The 21,267-nt window shown below is 40.4% G+C and overlaps 1 protein-coding gene across 7 annotated transcripts in view; it reads left to right on the forward strand.

The window, feature by feature from the left end:
* c1h8orf34 (chromosome 1 C8orf34 homolog) overlaps positions 1 to 21,267 on the forward strand; it is a 319,455-nt gene that overhangs the window by 55,767 nt on the left and 242,421 nt on the right. For 6 of the 7 annotated variants that reach the window (XM_059982462.1, XM_059982473.1, XM_059982489.1 and 3 more), the window contains exons 2-4: positions 3,727 to 3,865; positions 5,397 to 5,525; positions 6,428 to 6,556. In XM_059982462.1, the coding sequence (XP_059838445.1) occupies positions 3,727 to 3,865; positions 5,397 to 5,525; positions 6,428 to 6,556 (397 nt within the window). Of the gene's footprint in view, positions 1 to 2,805; positions 2,900 to 3,726; positions 3,866 to 5,396; positions 5,526 to 6,427; positions 6,557 to 21,267 lie in introns of those variants that run through there. The other variant, XM_059982479.1, reaches the window with a different exon arrangement.

Genomic DNA, 21,267 nt, shown 5'->3' on the forward strand with positions numbered 1-21,267 from the left:
CTCATGGAGGCAACCATTGATGGGGAACGGTCTGTACCAATGCCAACACAGCTTCTCCAAGACAAACCTTTTATTTTCAGATATGAAGACAAAATAATAAATATATCTTGCCCTTTGCTTGTTTCAGGCAGATCTTTGCAACAAAAAATGCTTTCTTGAATTTCACTGTCATTTACAAATCTTACAAATGTTTACAACATGACATTTATTGGTGAAATCTGTTGACTCATCAACCTAGATTGAGAAGCTGTTGTTTTTCAGTTTATCACACAAATCATCTTCAGCATCATGTGACATGTTATCAATACTTTGACTTATCATACTGCTTGAGAGTAAAATCTTTTCAATTTGTCATACTGCATCTTGTCCTAGTATTTTACCCACTATAATTTTACATGCTGGTTCTCAACAACTGTGTGATTTCTCTTTTTCTGCTACTGAATAACTTCCTTTTTCTGACTGTGACATTACTAACAAAAGCTTTACTCTGTTTTGAGATTCCAGTAGCTGCTTAAAATAATCAGCACTTTTATGTATCATATGGCTGTGATTTGTAGTTAAGTGTCTTTTCAGTTTTTTTGGAGCCATTGCTATATTTGTAAGTTGTTTGCACAGACTAGGCACAATGGAATAGGACAACATGGATCACCAATCATTGTAAAACCTATTGATTAAAGCACCGAAGTTCGTAAGGTAGCACCTTCCAGTCCATGACCACTACCATCTAGAAGGGCGAGAACAGCAGATACCTGGGAACACCACCACTTGGAAATCCCACTCTAAGTCACTCACCATCCTGACTTGGAAACATATTACTGTTCCTTCATTGTTGCTGGGTCATAATCATGGAATTCCCTCCCTATCAGCACTTGGATGCACCTACACCTCAAGGACTGTAGCCGTTCAAGAAGGCAGCTCATCACCACCTTCTCAATGGCATCTAGGGATGGGCAATAAATGCTGGCATAGCTGGCAATGCCCATATCCCATAAATAAATAATTTAAAACATATATTAATTTTAATTGTTTTGAATATTTGTTAATGTTTATGAATATCAAATTGTAAGTGTGCATTGCTGTTGTAGATCCTTGATTTCAATAGAAACATCCAGCTGACATTTTCCAGAAGGGTTCACTCCTGCTAAAGTTGGTAATCTTAAACAACCATGTCTCAATTGCTGATGATCTATGTTTGTGCGATTTATGTGTGTTCGGCCATATTTGCATTTTGCTGTCTTCTCAAGTTCTTTCCAGTAAAGAATTTGCAGGTGAGCTCCATGATTAAATCTCTTCGTGAGGTATTTTAGGGAGTTTCCTTTGGTAATTTGTCCCACCCAATAGGTAACTCTTAGTTTCTCTGAGACCTTCATTATTTTAATAATCATTAACCATTAAGTTCCACCATGGGTTCTACTTTGAAAATATATGAAAGATAGTTCTTTCTGGTATTTTATTTCGTAATTTTTTTCTTCAACATTTTTATGGCATTTTCCTTCTTAAATCATTGTCCATGAGCTGTTTATTGCAGGTAAAAAAAAAAGTTAAAATTAAAGTCGCAGAGCCTCTTTTGCAGGTCGTGCACAGCCATATATAACTGAGGATGTTTCACTCCTTCATTGTGATGTCCCTTATATTTTCTCTGTACAATTGAATCATCTTCTGGAATGGGGATGTAGGGAGTGGGGGGCAGTGCTACTGCACAGAATTGAATAGAGTGTAAAATTAGTTGACTCCGTCATGGGCACCAGCCTCCATAGTAATGAAGACATCTTCAAGGAGCATTGACTCAAAAAGGTGGCGTCCATCATTAAGGACCCCCACCACCCAGGGCATGCTCTACCATCAGGTAGGAGGTACAGAAGCCTGAGGGCACACACTCAACAATTCAGGAACAGCTTCTTCCCTTCTGACATCCAATTCCTAAATGACCATTGAACACTACCTCACTACTTTTTTTATTTCTATTTTAGCACTTAATATTTAATTTAACCATTTTATATATATATATACATACACACTTACTGTAATTCAGTTTTTTCTATATTATCATGTATTGCATTGTACTGCTGCCACTAATTTAACAAATTTCACAACATATTCTGATTCTGTAATTTACCTGGTCACCATTCTGAAAATTCTCTCAAAAATAGAATGGGTTAACATTGCAGAAGTAGTTTTTTTTTTTGCATTGTGAGAATTCCAGTAGCAAATTAAGCACCAGTAATTGGGGAACCGTGAGGTGATAGTTGAACATGACATGACATGAGCTGTTGAACCGTGCAAAATTTGCTTTTCAAAAAAAGCCATGTTAAAATAATAAAATCCTAATTCCACATCTTTTGAAAAAAATTTTTTTATTGAGTTTTCAAATGATTACAGAAAGAAGAAAAAAATTATCTACCCTTCCCCCTCCCCTTAACCCCTCCTAATTCCACATCTAAAGAGCATGCATCATGTGATGTACAATAAAATATCCCATTTTCAATGTTGCTCATTGATACTGTCATCCTTGAAAGTAATCATTGTTATTGTTGTACAGCCCTGTACCTGGTGTAGCCCTGAAGCCCTCTGAGAAATATGCATTTCAAGTGATGGTTTTGTACATTCTGTCCGTAAGGAACCAAAGCACTGTGATCTTGAATTTCGTTCCTTCGTGTCTGGATCTGGAGGACTCATGAGACTTTGGTGTAAATTCCACTTCATTGCATCTGGCAGCTAACCCCAGGGCACCCGTGTCCGAGTATTGGAGTTTGTGATTGAACTCTCTATTTATCTGTTCAGGCATTTCATAAAATCTAGTTTATGACTAATCTTTTGATCCTATCATCTCTAATTATAAATTGGTATGAAGTTTTACTTGACAACTATCCCAGAAATTGCCTTGGGCTTTCTAATCAAGGTGCGTATAAATTTATGGGCCTAAAAGTTCTTTTGTATCTCTGGAGATCTGTTAAACAAATGATGCATAGATTTGTTTTGCCTGTATTCTCCTCCCCCACCCTCACTCCCCAACCTTCTCCCAATTGCTATAATGCAATAGAATCAGTACTGAATGTGAAAATTAGTTTTCCTTCCATTACTGGATTATGAGTACAGTTGAGAGAGAAGTGTGGGTGGAATCGGGCTGTGTGGAGTTTTCTGGCAGGATGATGGAGGTTTGGGTCAGGATGTTTGAGGTGAAAGTGGGAATGTTGCTGGATCGGGAGAATTGGGGATTAAAGGCAGCTGAGTACAAGTAAAAAATAAATAAAAACCCATGAGTGGGACTCATGGTCATAGATCAATAAAACTTCTTTTGAAGGTTCACTTCTGTGTGAGTGGCTAAGCCTTTCAGTGGACATTGGGGCAGAAATGACATGAAAACACAGGCAGTGTGCTTCCTAGCAACACAGAATTAACTCAATGACTGGCCTGATTCTGTTCATTTTAACAAAATTCTAAAACTGAAAATTAGTGATTCTGATGTTCCTTTTGTTTGGCTCTGTCTAATCTGAAGTGGATTTTCAGCTGTTCTGTCCGTAAGAATGAATAGATTCCATAGTGGAATAACGTGATCTATGTCTCTTCATCCATGAAGCCATTGCAGCAACCTTGTGAAGCTTCCTGGATGAAAATGCTGCTGGGTTTTATAGAAGAGCAAACATTTGTATTTCGCAGAGTAGAAATGTACAGATAAACCTGTAATAAGACAGGATTTCTAATACTGTTTCTGTTTTTATTGCTTAGGAAATGATGACAAAACTAATAACAGAGACACCCGACAAGCCAATTCCATTTTTAATAAGCCACCTGCAAAATAAACAAGGAAGTCCCAGCCAGCTCCAAAGAACATTTTCAGGCTCTGCTGCGCTCTGGGCTGAAACTGGTAATGACAGGAACAGTTTTCTGTACATTCTTCAAACATTAACTGCTAGAATAGTACTGAATAGTTTTCTTTCTGCAACTGCAAAACCTGTCAGGTTTATCAAGAGAATACTTTATAACACTGGGGATATTTTGTCAAATTATGTGAAATATTGTGAAATTCCAGACTAACAAGTACCGTTGAGTCCTGATGAAGGGTCTTGGCCTGAAACATTGACTGTTTACTCTTGCGTGTGTGTTACTTGGACTTCCATCATCTGCAGATTTTCTTGGCTTTGTACAAGTATTGTTTGTACAGGCCAGTAACTTGAGATGGTTGCTCTTGAATGGCCTGTGCATTCTTTTACTGCTTGTGTAAAGTTCTAATGGGAGATAGAGACAATTATTTATTCCGGTCGCTTTGCACGATCTATCAGGATAGAAACTCACTCAGAAATCCCAATGGTTCCATCTTCTGACCTACCAACAGCTGCATGGAGCTGGTATACTGAATGAATTGTCTGACCATTAAGGCTGCACCTGATAACTGATAAGCACAAGAAATTCTACAGATGCTGGAAAGCCGAAGCAACACACATAAATGTTGGGGAACTCAGCAGGTCAGGCAAATGAACAAACAATCGATGTTTCAGGCTGAGACCGTTCTTCAGGGCTGATTACTGATTGGTAACTGATTTATTATTGACGAGTAAACTTCTCTCGGGCTTCCAGCCAGGTACAGATATCAATTTTAACCAAAGTTTTGATGACAAACTCTGCCACCGTCAGTTGAAATTGATACCTGTACTTGACTAGAAGCCCAAGAAGGGTTTTTTTCTCTCCATATATGCCAGGAAAGCACTAGATCCTTTCTTCGTTTTTGACTTACTATTCTTACATGTACTGAGATATAGAGAAAATCTTTCTGTTGCATGCTATTATAGAAAAAAAACATAAGTAAAAGGGAAAAGCAGTAACAAAATGCAGAAGATAGGGTTACAGTTACAGAGAAGGTGCAGATCACGTAGATAATAAGGCTGTTTTTGAATAACTAAGTGTATGTAGAACATGGGACTGAAATATGGTGTACCATTTTTTGGGAAAGCTTTATAATCTTCATTATGTTTCTGTTTTTAAATGCTTTGAGTCCTTATCTGTCACTTAAGGGAAGCGTTCAAAGAAACAGTGAATTTCTGAAGCTGGCAACTGACAGACTCGCTCATGGAGCGAGAATTCTAATAGAAATCCACATTGCATACTTAATAGCTTTTGAACTTTGTAAATTGGTCAGGGTTAGGTCAATTTTAGCATGACAAATGGATGGTTACCTCAAAAGGGAAAATCAAATGCTTTTTAAAATTACACAATTAAAGAAAGAAATTTTATTGTGACAGAAATGCAATTTCCCACAGTTTGGGGATCCTGTCAGGTCTGTGAGCTACTTTGAAAATTATTTGGGTATTATGTGAACATTAAAAGATTTCTTATTTAATAAGAACTGTTAATTTAGCTGGTTTTCTGTTTCTTCTTGCTAATTTAATGTTCTTTTTCAGGTAAAAAAGGGTTGCAGCGAGATTGTAGAGGTTACGAAAAACCATGGCTTACAAATGCTAAAAAGCCAAAAAAGTCAAAAAGTGACCTTGTAATGTCCAACATATCACCATCACCAGAATCAAAATCCTGTAAGCAAGTTTTCATTTAATTGCTTCTCTGTGTAGTTAATTTCCAAGGTTACAGTGGTTAGTAGTGAGTTGCTGTTGTTATCAAATTTATTTCACGTAAATGCCCTATATTTTGTGATTATGACAGTTATGTTCAGTACTGGAAAAACAGAAAACAAATAAAGCTACATATACTGAAATTAGGAGGGGAAAGAACAGGAATGCTGGAGGGAATCAGTCAGTTAAGCAGCATCTATGGAAAGAGGGACATGTCTATGTAGCTAACCTGAAAAATTGACTGATTTCTCTTCCACAGATGCTATTCGACTGGCTGACACCTTCCAGCAATTTGGTTCTTATTGAAAAATAGAACTGTCTTCTGAGTTCTTTTTTAAGGGAAGTTCTTTACTCGCAGTATTCCATAATGATTTGAAGGTAGAATTAGCTTAAAATTACAGACAGTTCTGCTGATGATACTGATGGGGGATCCAAATGTATCTTGTTGTTCAAGCTCAAAAATAGAATTATGTAGTTGATGTTTGAAAACTAGGTCGTGACACACCAGTAAATTTTATAATACATGAAATTCCACAGGGTGGTATTTCAAATGAAAAGAATAAATGCATGCAGAAAAGCAATGCACATAACCTTATAAATCAAATACTAGTTTAACTTTTAGACAATGTTCCTGGCACAAGTATTTACAAGTTTTGCGCAACTGTGTACAACTAGGTAATATTAAGTTGAAAATCCATCTTGCTATGCGGAATTGTTGTTAGTGATCTTGCATTATTCTGATTAATTAACTATTCCAATAATGTCATGCCAGGTTCCTCTATTAATGAGAAAGTATGATAACTGTGAGGGAAAACCAGTGAGGGTAAACTGCTGACTTTATCTCACAGTTTCCTTAATACTTGCAGTACCAAGGTCAATGGAACATGCTGCTTGGGACTGGCAAAGAAAACCGGAAAGCCACAACTTTGATGAACTGAATCACATCCTTCAGGAAAGCAAGAAGCTGGGCAAAGCCTTGGAAAACCTCTCACGCAGTGAGTATTTCTTATTAGTAATTAGCATAGCAATGTAAACTTAATCCTTTTTAAGTGCCATTACCCTATTTTTGTCCTACAAGATTGCTGGATATAAAATACTTATGAATTGAATTTGCATTTATTGTGGTTCACAGGTGTTAAATACTCATAGACTCAGAGAGAGATACAACATGGAATTGGCTTTTTGACCCACTGAGTCCAAGGGGACCCTCAACCACCCATTTACACTAAGCCTAAATTATTCCCATTTTGTATTCTCCCCACATTCCTGTCAGCTTCACCAAGATTCTGTCACTCACCCACACACTAGAGACAATTTGTAGTTGGCAATTAATCTTCCAGTCTGCATACTGAAATTTACTTTATTTCTATAGCTATGCATAAGTGGAAAGAAGGTGTGAAAATATGTTTACATGATCCTTGAATGGAGCACAGAACTGCAGGTTCAAATTAATCTGATACTATTGTAGAGAGGGATATCAAAAGCACTCATGCTTTTTACTTTTGCTCCCCTTCTCCATTTCACATGCTTTCCTTTAAGATACACCATTTTTCTCTCAGAGATGACAATTCTGCATCTTGAAATTTAAGAAGCACATGTCATTGTTGACTAACAAACTATCCATTGTCCATCAGGTACTGGACAAGTGATTATGGTTTATTGCATTAATTATGTTTAAGTTTTCTTAACAGTTCTAAATGTTAATTACAGTCAGCTGCTATGTGGCTGTGTATGTTAAACTTAGAGCAGGTAGATACAGCCGGATGGAAAATAATTCGACTTTTACATAGGGCAAAAGTATCTCCATTATACCCAGAATGATGTTAGAACCCTTAGGTAATAATCTGATCCTATATCCTGTTATTTCTAAGTACCAGCATCATAGGGCACATTCCGTCTCTGTCTCTATTTATGCCTTCGTTTTTTAAACCATTTCCAGATTTTTTTTCCCCTAAGGGTCTGATCAACAGAGCTTCAACTAGATTTTGAGAGTTTATTTTACTCTGACTACTGATCATTTATCTCCTGAGAGATGTTAATTTTATACTTGTGTCCTGAAATTCTGCATCCACAGTTTTATTAACCTGTTTAAGTCGGAAAATCAAGCAGATTGGCTATCCCAGCATGCACTGCTGCAGTGTTGCAGTAATTTGGATTTTATTTAATGGGCCAGATAAACTGGATCCTTTGTGTTTTCTTAGTTTAAAAATAGTATTGAGTTTGTTATTTACATCAAGCACTTGGAATATTGGTTCTCTTCCATATTTTTATGGCTTAATGCTTCAACAATTACTTCAAGAATATAGTTGACATACAGTCCAGTACGAACTCTTAAGAAATCTTTTCAAATTACTGATGTCAGGATAATCAATATAATTGGCATTATATATTATTCCTAGCATAGTAGTGGAAAATATTGATTATCTTTACCACACTGTTTATTTCAATAAAAACATCCACTCAAAACCCCAATTTGAAGCTGCTGGCAGTGAGATCTGTCCCTTATGTCAAACCACTGGTGGATGGCAGTGCAGAAGAAATCACCAGGAATAAAAATACCAGAGTTTGATAAGGTCAGAAATGTAATGGGATCACAATTGATTATTTCATTAAAAACAATGTGTTTAACGGATAAACCATCTCACTTCTTCAATAATCACTTATTATTTACTTCTGTAGATGTTTTAATTTACTCATTTTATAAATGCACAGCAGATGTAGTCATTGCTAATTCGAGTGACATACAAAGGAGATCTCACCTGGTCCCTCAACACCAGCTCCGTAGCAAAGAAAGCCCAGCAGCGTCTCTGCTTTCTGTGAAGGCTGAGGAAAGTCCATCTCCCACCCCCCATCCTCATCACATTCTACAGGGGTTGTATTGAGAGCATCCTGAGCAGCTGCATCACTGCCTGGTTTGGAAATTGCACCATCTTGGATCGCAAGACCCTGCAGCGGATAGTGAGATTGTAGAGTGTGTTGTAGAGTTTTCATTGTCATGTCTGAGTACAAGTAATGATACTTTTTCCAGTGTTGGTGGCATAAAGAACATTTGAATTAGGTCTTCAAACAATTATGAAAATTGCTAACAATTCTGTTTTTGAATCAATGTCCAGAGTTGAGTGATTTCTGAAGTTAGAAGTTAATTTTGGAGTATGCTGTTCACTCTGCTGACCCACGACTGTGCTGCAACACACAACCCGAGCCATATCATCAAGTTCGCCGATGACACGACCATGGTGGGTCTCATCAGCAGGAATGACAAGTCAACATATAGAGAGGCGATACAACGACTAACAGACTGGTGCAGAGCCAACAACTTGTCTCTGAATGTGATCAAAAGAGATGGCTGTTGACTTCAGGAGGGCACAGAGCAACCACTCTCTGCTAAACATCAACGGCTCCTCGGTACAGATTGTTACGTGCACCAAATTTCTTGGTGTTGGTGTTCACCTGATGGAGAATCTCACCTGGTCCCTCAACAGCAGCTCCATAGCAAAGAAAGCCCAGCAGCGTCTCTGCTTTCTGCGAAGGATGAGGAAAGTCCATCTCCCACCACCACCCCCCCCCCCCATTCTGATCACATTCTACAGAGGTTGTATTGAGAGCATCCTGAGCAGCTGCATCACTGCCTGGTTTGGAAATTGCACCATCTCGGATCGCAAGACCCTGCAGCGAATAGTGAGGTCAGCTGAGAAGATCATCGGGGTCTCTCTTCCTGCCATTACAGACATCTACACTACATGCTGCATCTGCAAAGCAAACAGCATTATGAAGGACCCCACGCACCCCTCATACCAACTCTTCTGCCTCCTGCCGTCTGAGAAAAGGCACCAAGGCATTCGGGCTCTTACGACGAGACTATGTAACAGTTTCTTCCCCCAAGACATCAGACTCCTCAATACCCAGAGCCTGGACTGACACCAACTTGCTGCCCTCTACTGTGCCTATTGTCTTGCTTATTATTTATTGTAATGCCTGCACTGTTTTGTGCACTTTATGCAGTCCTGCGTAAGTCTGTAGTCTAGTGTAGTTTTTTTTCTGTGTTTTTTTTTTACGTAGTTCAGTGTAGTTTTTGTACTGTTTCATGTAGCACCATGGTCCTGAAAAATGTCTCGTTTTTACTGTGCACTGTACCAGCAGTTATGGTCGAAATGACAATAAAAAGTGACTTGGCTTGACTTGACTACATTTCATCAGAGTTAAAACCCCTGATGCAAGTTCACTTGTCAGGCACAGGATGCATTTCAGTGACTTTAGCTCCAATGGACTATCATATCATTGATTTTGTGATCTCACCTTCATCATTTTGGGGAAGGAAGTAAAGACCAAGTCCCCTTGATGATTAGAAGAGACATTTATCTCAACTAGTTTTCAAAATACCTGCTCTCCTGGGCTGTTTGTGCTTGGGCAGAATAATAGAAACAAAGGTTGGAAAGAAATAATGAAATTTATTTGAAAGGAAGAAGAGGATGACTATCTGGAAAAAAAAAGCTATTTCACATAGTATATTAATAGCAACAAAATATTTTTTCTGTGATATTATTATGAATATTTTAGTAGTTAAATATAATGAGCATATCACAGTGTGTAATGCATTATGTGGTTTCAGCTTTAAGCAGGGTCTAGTGAAAATGAATGTTTTCTGAATGAACATATAATTTGTCTTATATTACCCTGAATTTAGATACAAGCCATTTAGGATTGTTCATTTATACATATTGTGAAGAGGTATTGAGATAATTGATCCAATTATAAATAATAATTGGTTTTGTTGTTAGTTATAGTTCAAGCTATTTTCTACAGGAAAAACTTGACAGTGGGTATTGATTTTTTTTTGATAAAGTGTAACGTCTGAATTATCATTATGAATGGCATCCCACTTTTTTAGAATCCTAGAGTTCTTCATGGGGATTTGATGGTGGGTATTGATGAGATAGGTCAAAAAGTCATTTTTTCCCTACTATTTGACCCTGTCTGCCCAAAATGAGAGTTCCTTAAACTATGAAGCTAAAATGCATGTGCAGTTTAATGCAAAAAGCAAGCAGAGCTATGAAGGATAGCCATGTAATAGTTATTACTAATGAGGTTGCTACTTTTTTAGTTTAACAATGAAATTAGTATCATTACACAAGAGATGACATATAATGAAAATATTGTGGCGATATTACTTTCTGTTGGAGCTATAAAATAAAATCTACCTAGAACAACTGAGCAGAATTAGAGAAGACTGTGACAGGATAAATTGGAATCATTGTTTACCAAAAGGAAATACATTGATTGTAAGTCACTCAAATCAATGTTGATGCATTAGTTGAGCCACATGTAGAATTCAATTATTTTTCTATTGTAAATGAAAAGAGGATCAATGTTTCACTTTCTGTGGAAGTGTCAGATGAAAAATTTTGAGCCCTTTGTTCAAGCTCTACCCGAAATGTTGGGATGGACAAACATTCACAAAATCTTCATAGAGGGATTTACCTTGAAGGCAATGTGTGCCTGCAGTTCTTCTTCAGGGCCCCATGGAAGATATAATAAATTTCTCGAATTTCCCAATTGCTTCTACTGGGTTGAGTGATTGAAAACATTCAGCTATGCAGCATGCAAACGTTACATGAAAAGCAATAGGTGCAGGGGCACAACTGGTGTCTCTCAACAGCAGAGATCCGGTTTCAGTCCTGACCATTTTGTGTGGAGTTTGTACATTCTCCCTGTGACCACATGGATGTTCTTTTAGGTACTCTGGCTTCCTGCTATATCTCAACGTTGTGTGGGTTGACCACTGTAAATTGCCCTTAGCATGTCGGTGAGTGGTGGAAACTGGTGGGATGAAGAGAATGTGGGAGAAAATAAAATGGGATTAATTTTGGAATAGTGTAATTGGGTGGTGTATGGTTGCTGTGGACCTGGTGGGTTGAAGGCTCTGTTTCTGTGCTATGAATCTCTCACAGTGTCACAGAAATGTATAGCACAGAAACAGGTCCTTCACCCAACTAGTCCATGCTGAAGCATCTAATTTGCCTGCTTCCATTGACCTGCATCAGAACCATAGCCCTCCATATCCCTACTGTCCTGTACCTGTCCAAACTGCTCTTAAACATTGAACTCGAGCTCGGGTGCACCACTTGTGCTGGCTGCTCATTCTACGCTCTCATGAGTGGAGAAGTTTCCCCTCATCTTCCCCTTGATTTTTTTACCTTCCACCATTAACCCATGACCTCTAATTGTACTCCCACCCAACCTCACTGGAAAAAGCCTACTTGCATTTACCCTATCTATTCCCCTCATAATCTTGTATACTGCAATCAAATCTCCTCTCAGGTCTTCCAGTCTCGGCAACATCTTTGTAAATTTTCTCAGTACTCTTTCAAACTTGTTTACATCTTTCTTTTAGTTAGGTGACCAAAATTGCACAAAATACTCCAAAATAGGCTTCACCAACATCTTATTCAACTTCAGCATAACATTCCTTCTCCTGTATTCAATACTTCGATTTACGAAGGCCAATGTGTCTTTGAATTTCTTAAATTTAATTGCAACTGAGGTCTCAGAACATATACAAAGAACACAAGAAAATAAGAACAGGATTAGGTAATTGGGTCCCTTGAGTCTGCCCCACAATATGATGGACTGCTTCCAGAGTTACTATATTCATTTTTACACAAGCATACCAAAATAGTGCTCAGTATTCCATGTGTGGCCTTCTGGATTCCATATACAACTTTAATAAAGCCTCCCTATTCTTAAGCTCTAACGCCTTTTTAATAAATGCTTATATGCTGTTTGTATTAATTACTTGTTGGGGCTGCCTACAAAGATTTTGTGATCCAAGCATGAGAGCATCTAGGCCCCTCATTTGCAGTCTTTCTTCATTTAGATTATACTCTGCCTTTTGATTCCTTTCAGTGAAGAGTTCGAACTCTCTTTTCCCCACATTGTCAGATTTTCATCCATCACTTAGTCTACATTTTGTTGCAGAATCACAATGCTGCATGCTGACATCACTACACACCCTTATGTATTTTTTATATTGGCAAACTTGGAAATTTTATAATTCAAGGGAAATTGCTTAGAAACCGGAAATGACTTAACAGTTACAGATATAACTATTGTAAAGTGCAGATGTTTGAATTAGTTACTCACACAATCAATCACGGTTCACAATAGAGGTGTTAAAGTCAATTGAAACTTCAAGCAGACAGCCAGTGATATCTTGAAGTTAGTAAAGGCAATAGAGCCCTAGATCTTCTCCCTATAGATGCTGCCTGGTCTGCTGTGTTCTACCAGCATTTTGTGTGTGTTGTTGTTTGAATTTCCAGCATCTGCAGATTTCCTTGTGTTTGCCTAGATGTTAGGTATTGTTTCACATCTTTCTGTTATCTCATCTGTCACCAGCACTCCCTATTGTGTAAAGGGAAGACCTTTCTGAAAAAGCCTCACTAGAAAAGACACCTCAATATAACGGTACAGGTACTGTTACGTATCCCGTAACTGGATAACTTACCAGCAAAGATAGAGAGGTCCGTTGAAGTCTGATGGCACTATTTTCAAACGTTTTCATTTATAAAGGGGCACAAAAGTAAGGTTAATACAAACATTCAGATAATGCACGTCGTCAATACTCAATCTAAAGCGCGGGTATAGTAATAAGCATCATTAAGAAGTAATCTCGACTGTTGTCTAGGGGATAATATATTGTCCGTTGGAAATATAAAAGTCACTCAGAAGTCTGCAGGCTTCAGCCTTTTGGGGAATCGTTGGGTTTCACGTGTTTTAGAGAGATTGGTGAGGAAAGGACAAAACTTGCCCGGGTCTTTATGAAGCAACTCCGTTGAATCAAGGGAGCGTTGGTTCCCTGTTGTTAGTTCGAAGTCCTTTTCGGTGTTATCAGTCACCCGCTCCCCAGGCAAAGGAGAGGCGGAACGCACGTGGCTTTGTATGGCTTCCTGCTAGCATGGGAGCACTGAGTGATGGTGTCCTTCTAGTGTGTCGCTGGGGTACCGCCTCCTGCAGTCCCTTTTATCTTGACTTGCAGAGTTGTAGATGTCCATCAACGTAGGGTGATGCAATCCCCACCCCCACTTTGCCCCACATATCCATGGTAGCTGTCACGTAGCAGGGACATGCACTTCACATAGGTGCCTCTAAGAACAATGGCCAAAACCGTTGCATTGTCTCTCATTTCCTGGGTCTGAGACCTGAATTAATAGTGATCTTGCGATTCTCCGGAAGGAGGGGGCTGCTCCCGCCCCTTCGGCCCCTGAGAGCTGTGGTACGTTCATAACACCTCCCCTCTTAAAAACGTTTTTTACCAGCGGTTAAAAACGGAGTTGTACAGAGTCTTACAGGATTTTTAATCTAACACAATACCCAAGCTTTTTCTTTTAACTACAGAGTACTACCATTATACATTCAAGTCAGTATCTAAACAGTTAACGATTACAGTGTCCCTTTCTTTAATATCTTAACATCGCATACCGTACTAAAGTCTTGTAGCATCAGACTTCAATTCAATAACCACCTATTTTTTTTCTTCTTCTGTAACAGAACTAAGGAGGTGTGATCTTAGCTTAGGTGCATCTACAAAAGTTTATGTGAATATTAATCGTTTTGGTCGTTTTACTTAACTGGTAGGTCTCCAAAGGGGCTGTCTTTATTATTCACAGGCTTTGGCGCAACCCTGTTCGACCTGCTTTGCTGTTTAAAAATGGCATCCCCATTAACCGTCGCACCTTTTCCAGCGAGTCCTCCCGTGGGGAACTTGAGTACTTTGGCATGGTGAACTCCCACCCGCCTCGTTCATCGGGGTTATTTTATCAAAAACATGCCCCAAACTTAGACCATTTCCACCCAGTTCTTTAATTTTACCCAGGTGGCTAGCCCTTTTGTCAATACCCTTCAGGATATGGGTTTTTAATTCGAACTCTTCGTTCAAGCAGCATTTCGACCGTGGCCTCTTCACACCCCATCCTGGCATAACAATAGAGTGGGGGGCCCCGCTATCTCCCGGCTCACTCTGTGAGCGATCTGCCAGGTTTAAGATTTCTTCCTTCGATTTTGGAACTACAGACTTTCTGTTTCCTTCAATAATAATCCTCATCCCCCCCCATTCTCCCAGTTACTCTCTGGGCAGCCCCCGCCCGGGGAAGGCACAACCCTGCGAGCTGAAACAACCTCCTTGGCCTTTTCAGCAGACTTCTTCGAGGCAAGGGTACCCTTTACATCTAGGACTGCCCTCATCCCATTATCGGGAACACCTTTTAAACTCTCAACTTCTTCAAACAATTCTGCCAAACCAGACAGATCATCCATGTCCAACTCTGGACCTTTTAACAGCTTTATCTGTTTCTCATCTTTATTTCCTACCTCTAGGACCTTTCTCTTTGCTAAGGGCAGATCTACCTCCTCTCCCTTACCCCCTCTCACTTTACTACTCTTCGTCTTACCACCCTCTAAACCCTCATGGCACAGGGTCAGCAAAGATGTCTCGGCCAAATCAAAACTGGCCAGATTTAAACTGCTCTCGTTCTCAGCTGCCTCTCTCGACAGGCTGCGAGTGACCGTGCCTGCGAGATGGTCCTTGGGCGCTAGGGGCGGAGCCACCACACTCGCCGGTCGGCAGCATTGCTGACCAAACCTTACCCCCTGCTAAATCGTTCCCAAGCAGGATGTCCACGTCAGCTCTCAGGAATTCTGATGGCACCCCTATTTCAACTGATCCATATACCAGCTCACAATCCAGAATGACCTTATATAAGGACACCATTTCTATCCTTTTATTTATTCCTTCTACCTTTACCATGCCCATTTTCCGACCAAATTCTAGTACCTTACTGCTGATCAACAACAGCTCAGCCCCTGTGTCTCTCCAGATTCGTACGGGAACTGGTGTGTCTCCCTCCGTCACAGACACGGTTCCGTGTGACAGACAACTCTCAGAGCCTTCTCGTACTCTGTCTACCCGGGGCTCTCTTGTCAATTTACTGATTACCACGGCACACCCGATAGGGACTGCTGCTTTCCCTCTTCCTATCTCTTTCCTTGGAGCAAAGCATCGAGATGCAATATGCCCCTCCTTTCCACAATTAAAACAGGTCAAACCCGGAAATCTCTGGCCGTCTTGCCTTTCCCCCTCAATCTTACCACTAGCTGCCGGTGGGACCTCTGCCTCACTCGTCGGACTTTCTCGATCGTTCCCACAGTCTCTCTGGGAACTTTTATTTGAGGAAGACTTTGTCTTGTGGGTTAGGACATATTCTTCCGCAAACCTAGCAAATTCTGAAATGGACTTATCCGGCTTCTCATTCAAATACATCCGGAGCTCCTCCGGAACACAACCTTTAAATTCCTCAATCAAAAGTAACTCCCTGAGACGCCCATAATCCTCGTCCACCCTTTCCGTGGTGCACCAATGGTCCAAGAGCACCCCCTTCTCCTGGGCTAGCTCGGTATACGTTTGATTCCACCCTTTCCTTAAATTTCTAAACTTTTGTCTACAGGCCTCAGGTACCAATTCGTAAGTCCAGAGAATGGCCTCCTTTACTTCAGCATAATTCTCTGTTTCTCCCTCCTCCAGGGACAATGCCGCATATGCTCGTTGGGCCTTCCCCTTTAACACACTTTGTAACAACGCCACCCACTGCTCTTTTGGCCACTTCTGATTTACTGCCACCTTTTCAAAAAGCAAGAAATAACTATCAACATCTGTCTCCTCGAACGGGGGTACCAATCTCAACTCCCTACTAACATTGAACCACTCCGCTCGGTCTAACCCTTGATCTCTTCGCTCGTTCCTCATCTTCTCCATCTCCCAGTCATGTTTCCTCTGTTTCTCTTTCTCGGCCCGTTCCTTCTCTTTCTCGACTGCTTCTAGCTCCTTTAGCTGAATTTCATGCTGTCTTTGCCTCTCAGCTTGGTCCTGCTCCTTTTTCACCTCTAACCCCTTTAGTTGGAGCTCATGGTCCCGGGTCGCCTCTAGCTCCTTTAGCTGGAACGCCTGCTCCCTTTCTTTCTCTCTCTCAGCCACTTCCAGCTCTTTTAACTTAATTTCATGTTCCAACCTTAATTTCTCCACCTCCAACTGAACCGTCCCACTTGATGGTACCTTTTCAGGGATATCTTCCAATACCTCAGCTTCAAACACATTCTTCCCAATGTAATACTGAGTTATGGCCCTTCGCACCTCCCGCTTTTTCATGGATGACCTCACTTCTGCGAGGTTCAACCCCTTCGCCAAATTTAACTAGTCTGATTTGGTGGCCGCCTCTAGCGTCCCCACAGTCGGGTTTTTCATAAATTCACCCACGTCCATCTTTGCTGGTTTCCCGTCTGGCTACCTGCGTAACCAGATTCAAGTTTTGGACTTACAAGCCCGATTCACTGGCCTCCCAATTTGTTGTCAAATCCCGGACGAGAAACCCAAGTTGTTACGTATCCCGTAACTGGATAACTTACCAGCAACGATAGAGAGGTCCGTTGAAGTCTGATGGCACTATTTTCAAAAGTTTTTATTTATAAAGGGGCACAAAAGTAAGGCTAATACAAACATTCAGATAATGCACGTCGTCAATACTCAATCTAAAGCGCGGGTATAGTAATGTTCATCATTAAGAAGTGATCTCGACTGTTGTCTAGGGGATAATATATTGTCCGTTGGAAATATAAAAGTCACTCAGAAGTCTGCAGGCTTCAGCCTTTTGGGGAATCGCTGGGTTTCACGTGTTTTAGAGAGATTGGTGAGGAAAGGAAAAAACTTGCCCGGGTCTTTATGAAGCAACTTCGTTGAATCAGGGGAGCGTTGGTTCCCCGTTGTTAGTTCGAAGTCCTTTTCGGTGTTATCAGCCACCCGTTCCCCAGGCAAAGGAGAGGCGGAATGCATGTGGCTTTGTATGGCTTCCTGCTAGCACGGGAGCACTGAGTGATGGTGTCCTTCTAGTGCATCGGTGGGGTACCGCCTCCTGCAGTCCCTTTTATCTTGATTTGCAGAGTTGTAGATGTCCATCAACGTAGGGTGATGCAATCCCCACCCCCGCTTTGCCCCACATATCCATGGTAGCTGTCACGTAGCAGGGACATGCACTTCACACAGGTGTCTCTAAGAACAATGGCCAAAACCGTTGCATTGTCTCTCATTTCCTGGGTCCGAGACCCGAATTAATAGTGATCTTGCGATTCTCCGGAAGGAGGGGGCTGCTCCCGCCCTTTCGGCCCCTCAGAGCTGTGGTACATTCATAACAGTACTTTGGCCCACAATGTTGTGGCAACCTTTGAACCTACGCCAAGATCAATTGAACCCTTCCCTCCTACACACATCTCCATTTATCTTTCATCCTTGTGTCTACCAAAGAATCTCTTAAATGTCCTCTATGTATCTGCCTTTATCGCCAGTCCTGGCAGAGTATTCCACACACCTACAACTCTGTGTAAAAAAAAATGACCTCTGACATCCTCCCTATACTCAAAACACTAACCTCAGAAGCCAAGTCTGTCATATTCGCCTCTTCCGCCCTGGGGAAAGAAGTCTCTCTCTGTCCGCTTGACCTTTTTGTGCACCTCTATCAAGTGACTTTGCATCCACTTCACTCCGAAAAGAAAGCCTGAGATATACTTAGATGTATCTAGGCTTTCTGTTCGGTGGACTGATAGAATTTCTTAGGGTAAAGTGTGATCTCCCTTGCATGACTGACACATACCACAGTGTATGATTGCATAGTCTTAGGTTGGCACAATTCAGAAAGGTTGTTAGAAAGAGAAAAGGTGGCCCTGCTACTTAGGTCACAATGTTCTGGTCTCCTCTTGATCTGCTTTTGATTTTTTGTTTTTGTTTTCTCATCTTCCTCATTAACCATTGCCTTGTTGCCCCTCCGATGAAGTGTTAATACCTTCATGGTTGGATTTATTGACGATTTATCTATTAAGACAAAATTGGAAACCTAAACAAAGGTGTAAGTGCATCCTGCTTGTTTCTGAAGTTGAACTTCTATTACTTCCAAAAATTTCACCATACATAGTTGTTTTCTGCACAACAAAAAGCATTACTAACTACTGAATTTATGTCAACGATTTAGATGAGGGCATTGAAAACTATATCAGCAAGTTTGCTGATGATACTAAACTGGGTGGCAGTGTGACATGCGAAGAGGGCGTTAGGAGAATACAGGGGGACTTGGATAGGCTGGGTGAGTGGGCAGATACTTGGCAGATGTCATTCAATGTGAATAAATGTGAAGTTATCCACTTTGGAAGCAGGAACAAGAGGGCAGAGTATTGTCTGAACGGTGTCGAGTTAGGTAAGGGAGAAATGCAAAGAGACCTAGGAGTCCTAGTTCATCAGTCAATGAAGGTGAATGAGCAAGTGCAACAGGCAGTGAAGAGGGCAAATGGAATGTTGGCCTTTATTACAAAGGGAATTGAGTACAAGAGCAAGGATGTCCTTTTGCATTTGTACAGAACCCTGGTGAGACCACACCTGGAATATTGTGTACAGTTTTGGTCTCCAGGATTAAGGAAGGACATTCTGGCAATTGAGGAAGTGCAGCGTAGATTCACTAGGTTGATTCCTGGGATGGCAGGGCTGTCTTACGCAGAGAGATTGGAGAGATTGGGCTTGTACACGCTGGAATTGAGGAGATTGAGAGGGGATCTGATTGAAACGTTTAAGATAATTAAAGGATTTGATAGGATTGAGGCAGGAAATATGTTCCAGATGTTGGGAGAGTCCAGTACCAGAGGGCATGGATTGAGAATAAGAGGTCAGTTATTTAAAACAGAGTTGAGGAAGAGCTTCTTCTCCCAGAGAGTTGTGGAGGTGTGGAATGCACTGCCTCGGAAGACGGTGGAGGCCAATTCTCTGGATGCTTTCAAGAAGGAGCTGGATAGATATCTGATGGATAGGGGAATCAAGGGATATGGGGACAAGGCAGGGACTGGGTATTGATAATGAATGATCAGCCATGATCTCAGAATGGCGGTGCAGACTCGAGGGGCCGAATGGTCTACTTCTGCACCTATTGTCTATTGTCTATTGTCTACTGAAATATCCACTTCACCATGAAGATGGAAGATTTTCAGCCGCAACATCTCCATTAGTTAGTCTGGATTATCCTCCATTTTTTTCGATCTGCTCCTCAGACTTCTGTACTCCCCCTTCGTTGCTTTGTTGTAATGCTTCATTTTTAACCCATCATAAGCATTCGTGGCTTTTTCTCTCTCTCTTCCAGAGATAAAGTCATAAAAAGTAAGATGCAGTCATTTCTCCATGACTTTAGCAATAATAGCATTGCAATGTCTTCCATCATAAACAGGCATTATCACAGACTAAAATTTCTTTAATTTCATCAGTTATCACAGAAAGCCTACTAAAACATTGTAACAAATGATACACATTGGAATTTTTTAGCACTAATTCTCAATTTAGATGGGTGAATGTCTACCACCCATCTAAATTGATACATCCATAATATCATTGAAGATTCTTGACTTCTGCAGTTCCTGAACGTAACTACTTATCAGTAAGTGTTCTGGAATATGGGGGGGGGGGGGGGGAGAGAGGAGAGAGAAGAGAGAGAGAGAGAGAGAGAGAGAGAGAGAGAGAGAGAGACTCTCTCTATATAAATGCAGGGCACTTATATGGAAATACCTGATGTGTAGAAATCTTCTTCCATTTTCATATTATAATAGAATTTTCTCTGCTTCATTTTCTTGATCAGAATTCAATCCAGTTATATTTGATATGTACTTCATGTAAAAATTAACCTGCATAGGAAAATGAAACAAATCTGACTTTATTAACAATGTATCTTACATGGTCATCTTTTAGATGAATGAATCCTATCACAGTAGATTTAAAACCACAAAAGCATAATTAAACTAGATTGAAGGAAAAATAAGTTCATTTGATTTCAGTTTTTTAAACTTTATTTGAACTGTTGCAACTCATTTAAAAAAAAGACTACATGCAAGTCCCTCAATCATTCAGAGTCTGCATTAGTTCTTTCTTGTAAGATTTAACTCCTTTGGAGCATTGTATTTGTAACAGCAGAGTCATAGATTCACAGAAGCGTGGGTGGGAGAGGAGTCAGAATATGCCGAAATGGAACATATCAAAGTGTACGCCTTGTCTCTATTTTGAAAGTTCTTGGAGAATTACAATTAAATATAATTAGCTGATATTGTTAGTCACAATAGACTTAAAATCATAATAGTGGCTGTCAGTTCTGCCCGAAGCATTCACAAGCTTCAAGACAAATAGAAATCCTTCTCCCTTGATGAATCCCCAGAAGAACAGCTAAAATTCTCTGCTACGTCTTTGGGAGGTTGTGGAATCACCTCACTTTTGTGCAGTTTTCCTGCTTGCAAAGGTAATGACATCAATGATATCCAACTTTTTAAGGATTTGTTTAATATAATGACAGAATTTTATAGATCCTTGCCAATGCAATGTAAAGCTTTTATCAAAGGGGTTGATGAATCAGCATACAGGAGGGACACTGAAAACTTGGCTGAGTCGTGCAGTAACAACCTCTCACTCAATGTCAATAAGACCAAAGAACTGATTGTAGACTTCAGGAGAGGGATAACAGAGGTCCATGAGCCAGTACTCATCAGAGGATCAGAGATGGAGAGGGTCGGTGACTTTACATTCCTGGGTGTCACTATCTCAGAGGACCTGACCTGGATCCATCATATAAATATTATTGCAAAGAAAGCA

The sequence above is a fragment of the Hypanus sabinus genome, chromosome 1 (genome assembly GCF_030144855.1).
Source record: "Hypanus sabinus isolate sHypSab1 chromosome 1, sHypSab1.hap1, whole genome shotgun sequence".
Taxonomy (NCBI): domain Eukaryota; kingdom Metazoa; phylum Chordata; class Chondrichthyes; order Myliobatiformes; family Dasyatidae; genus Hypanus; species Hypanus sabinus.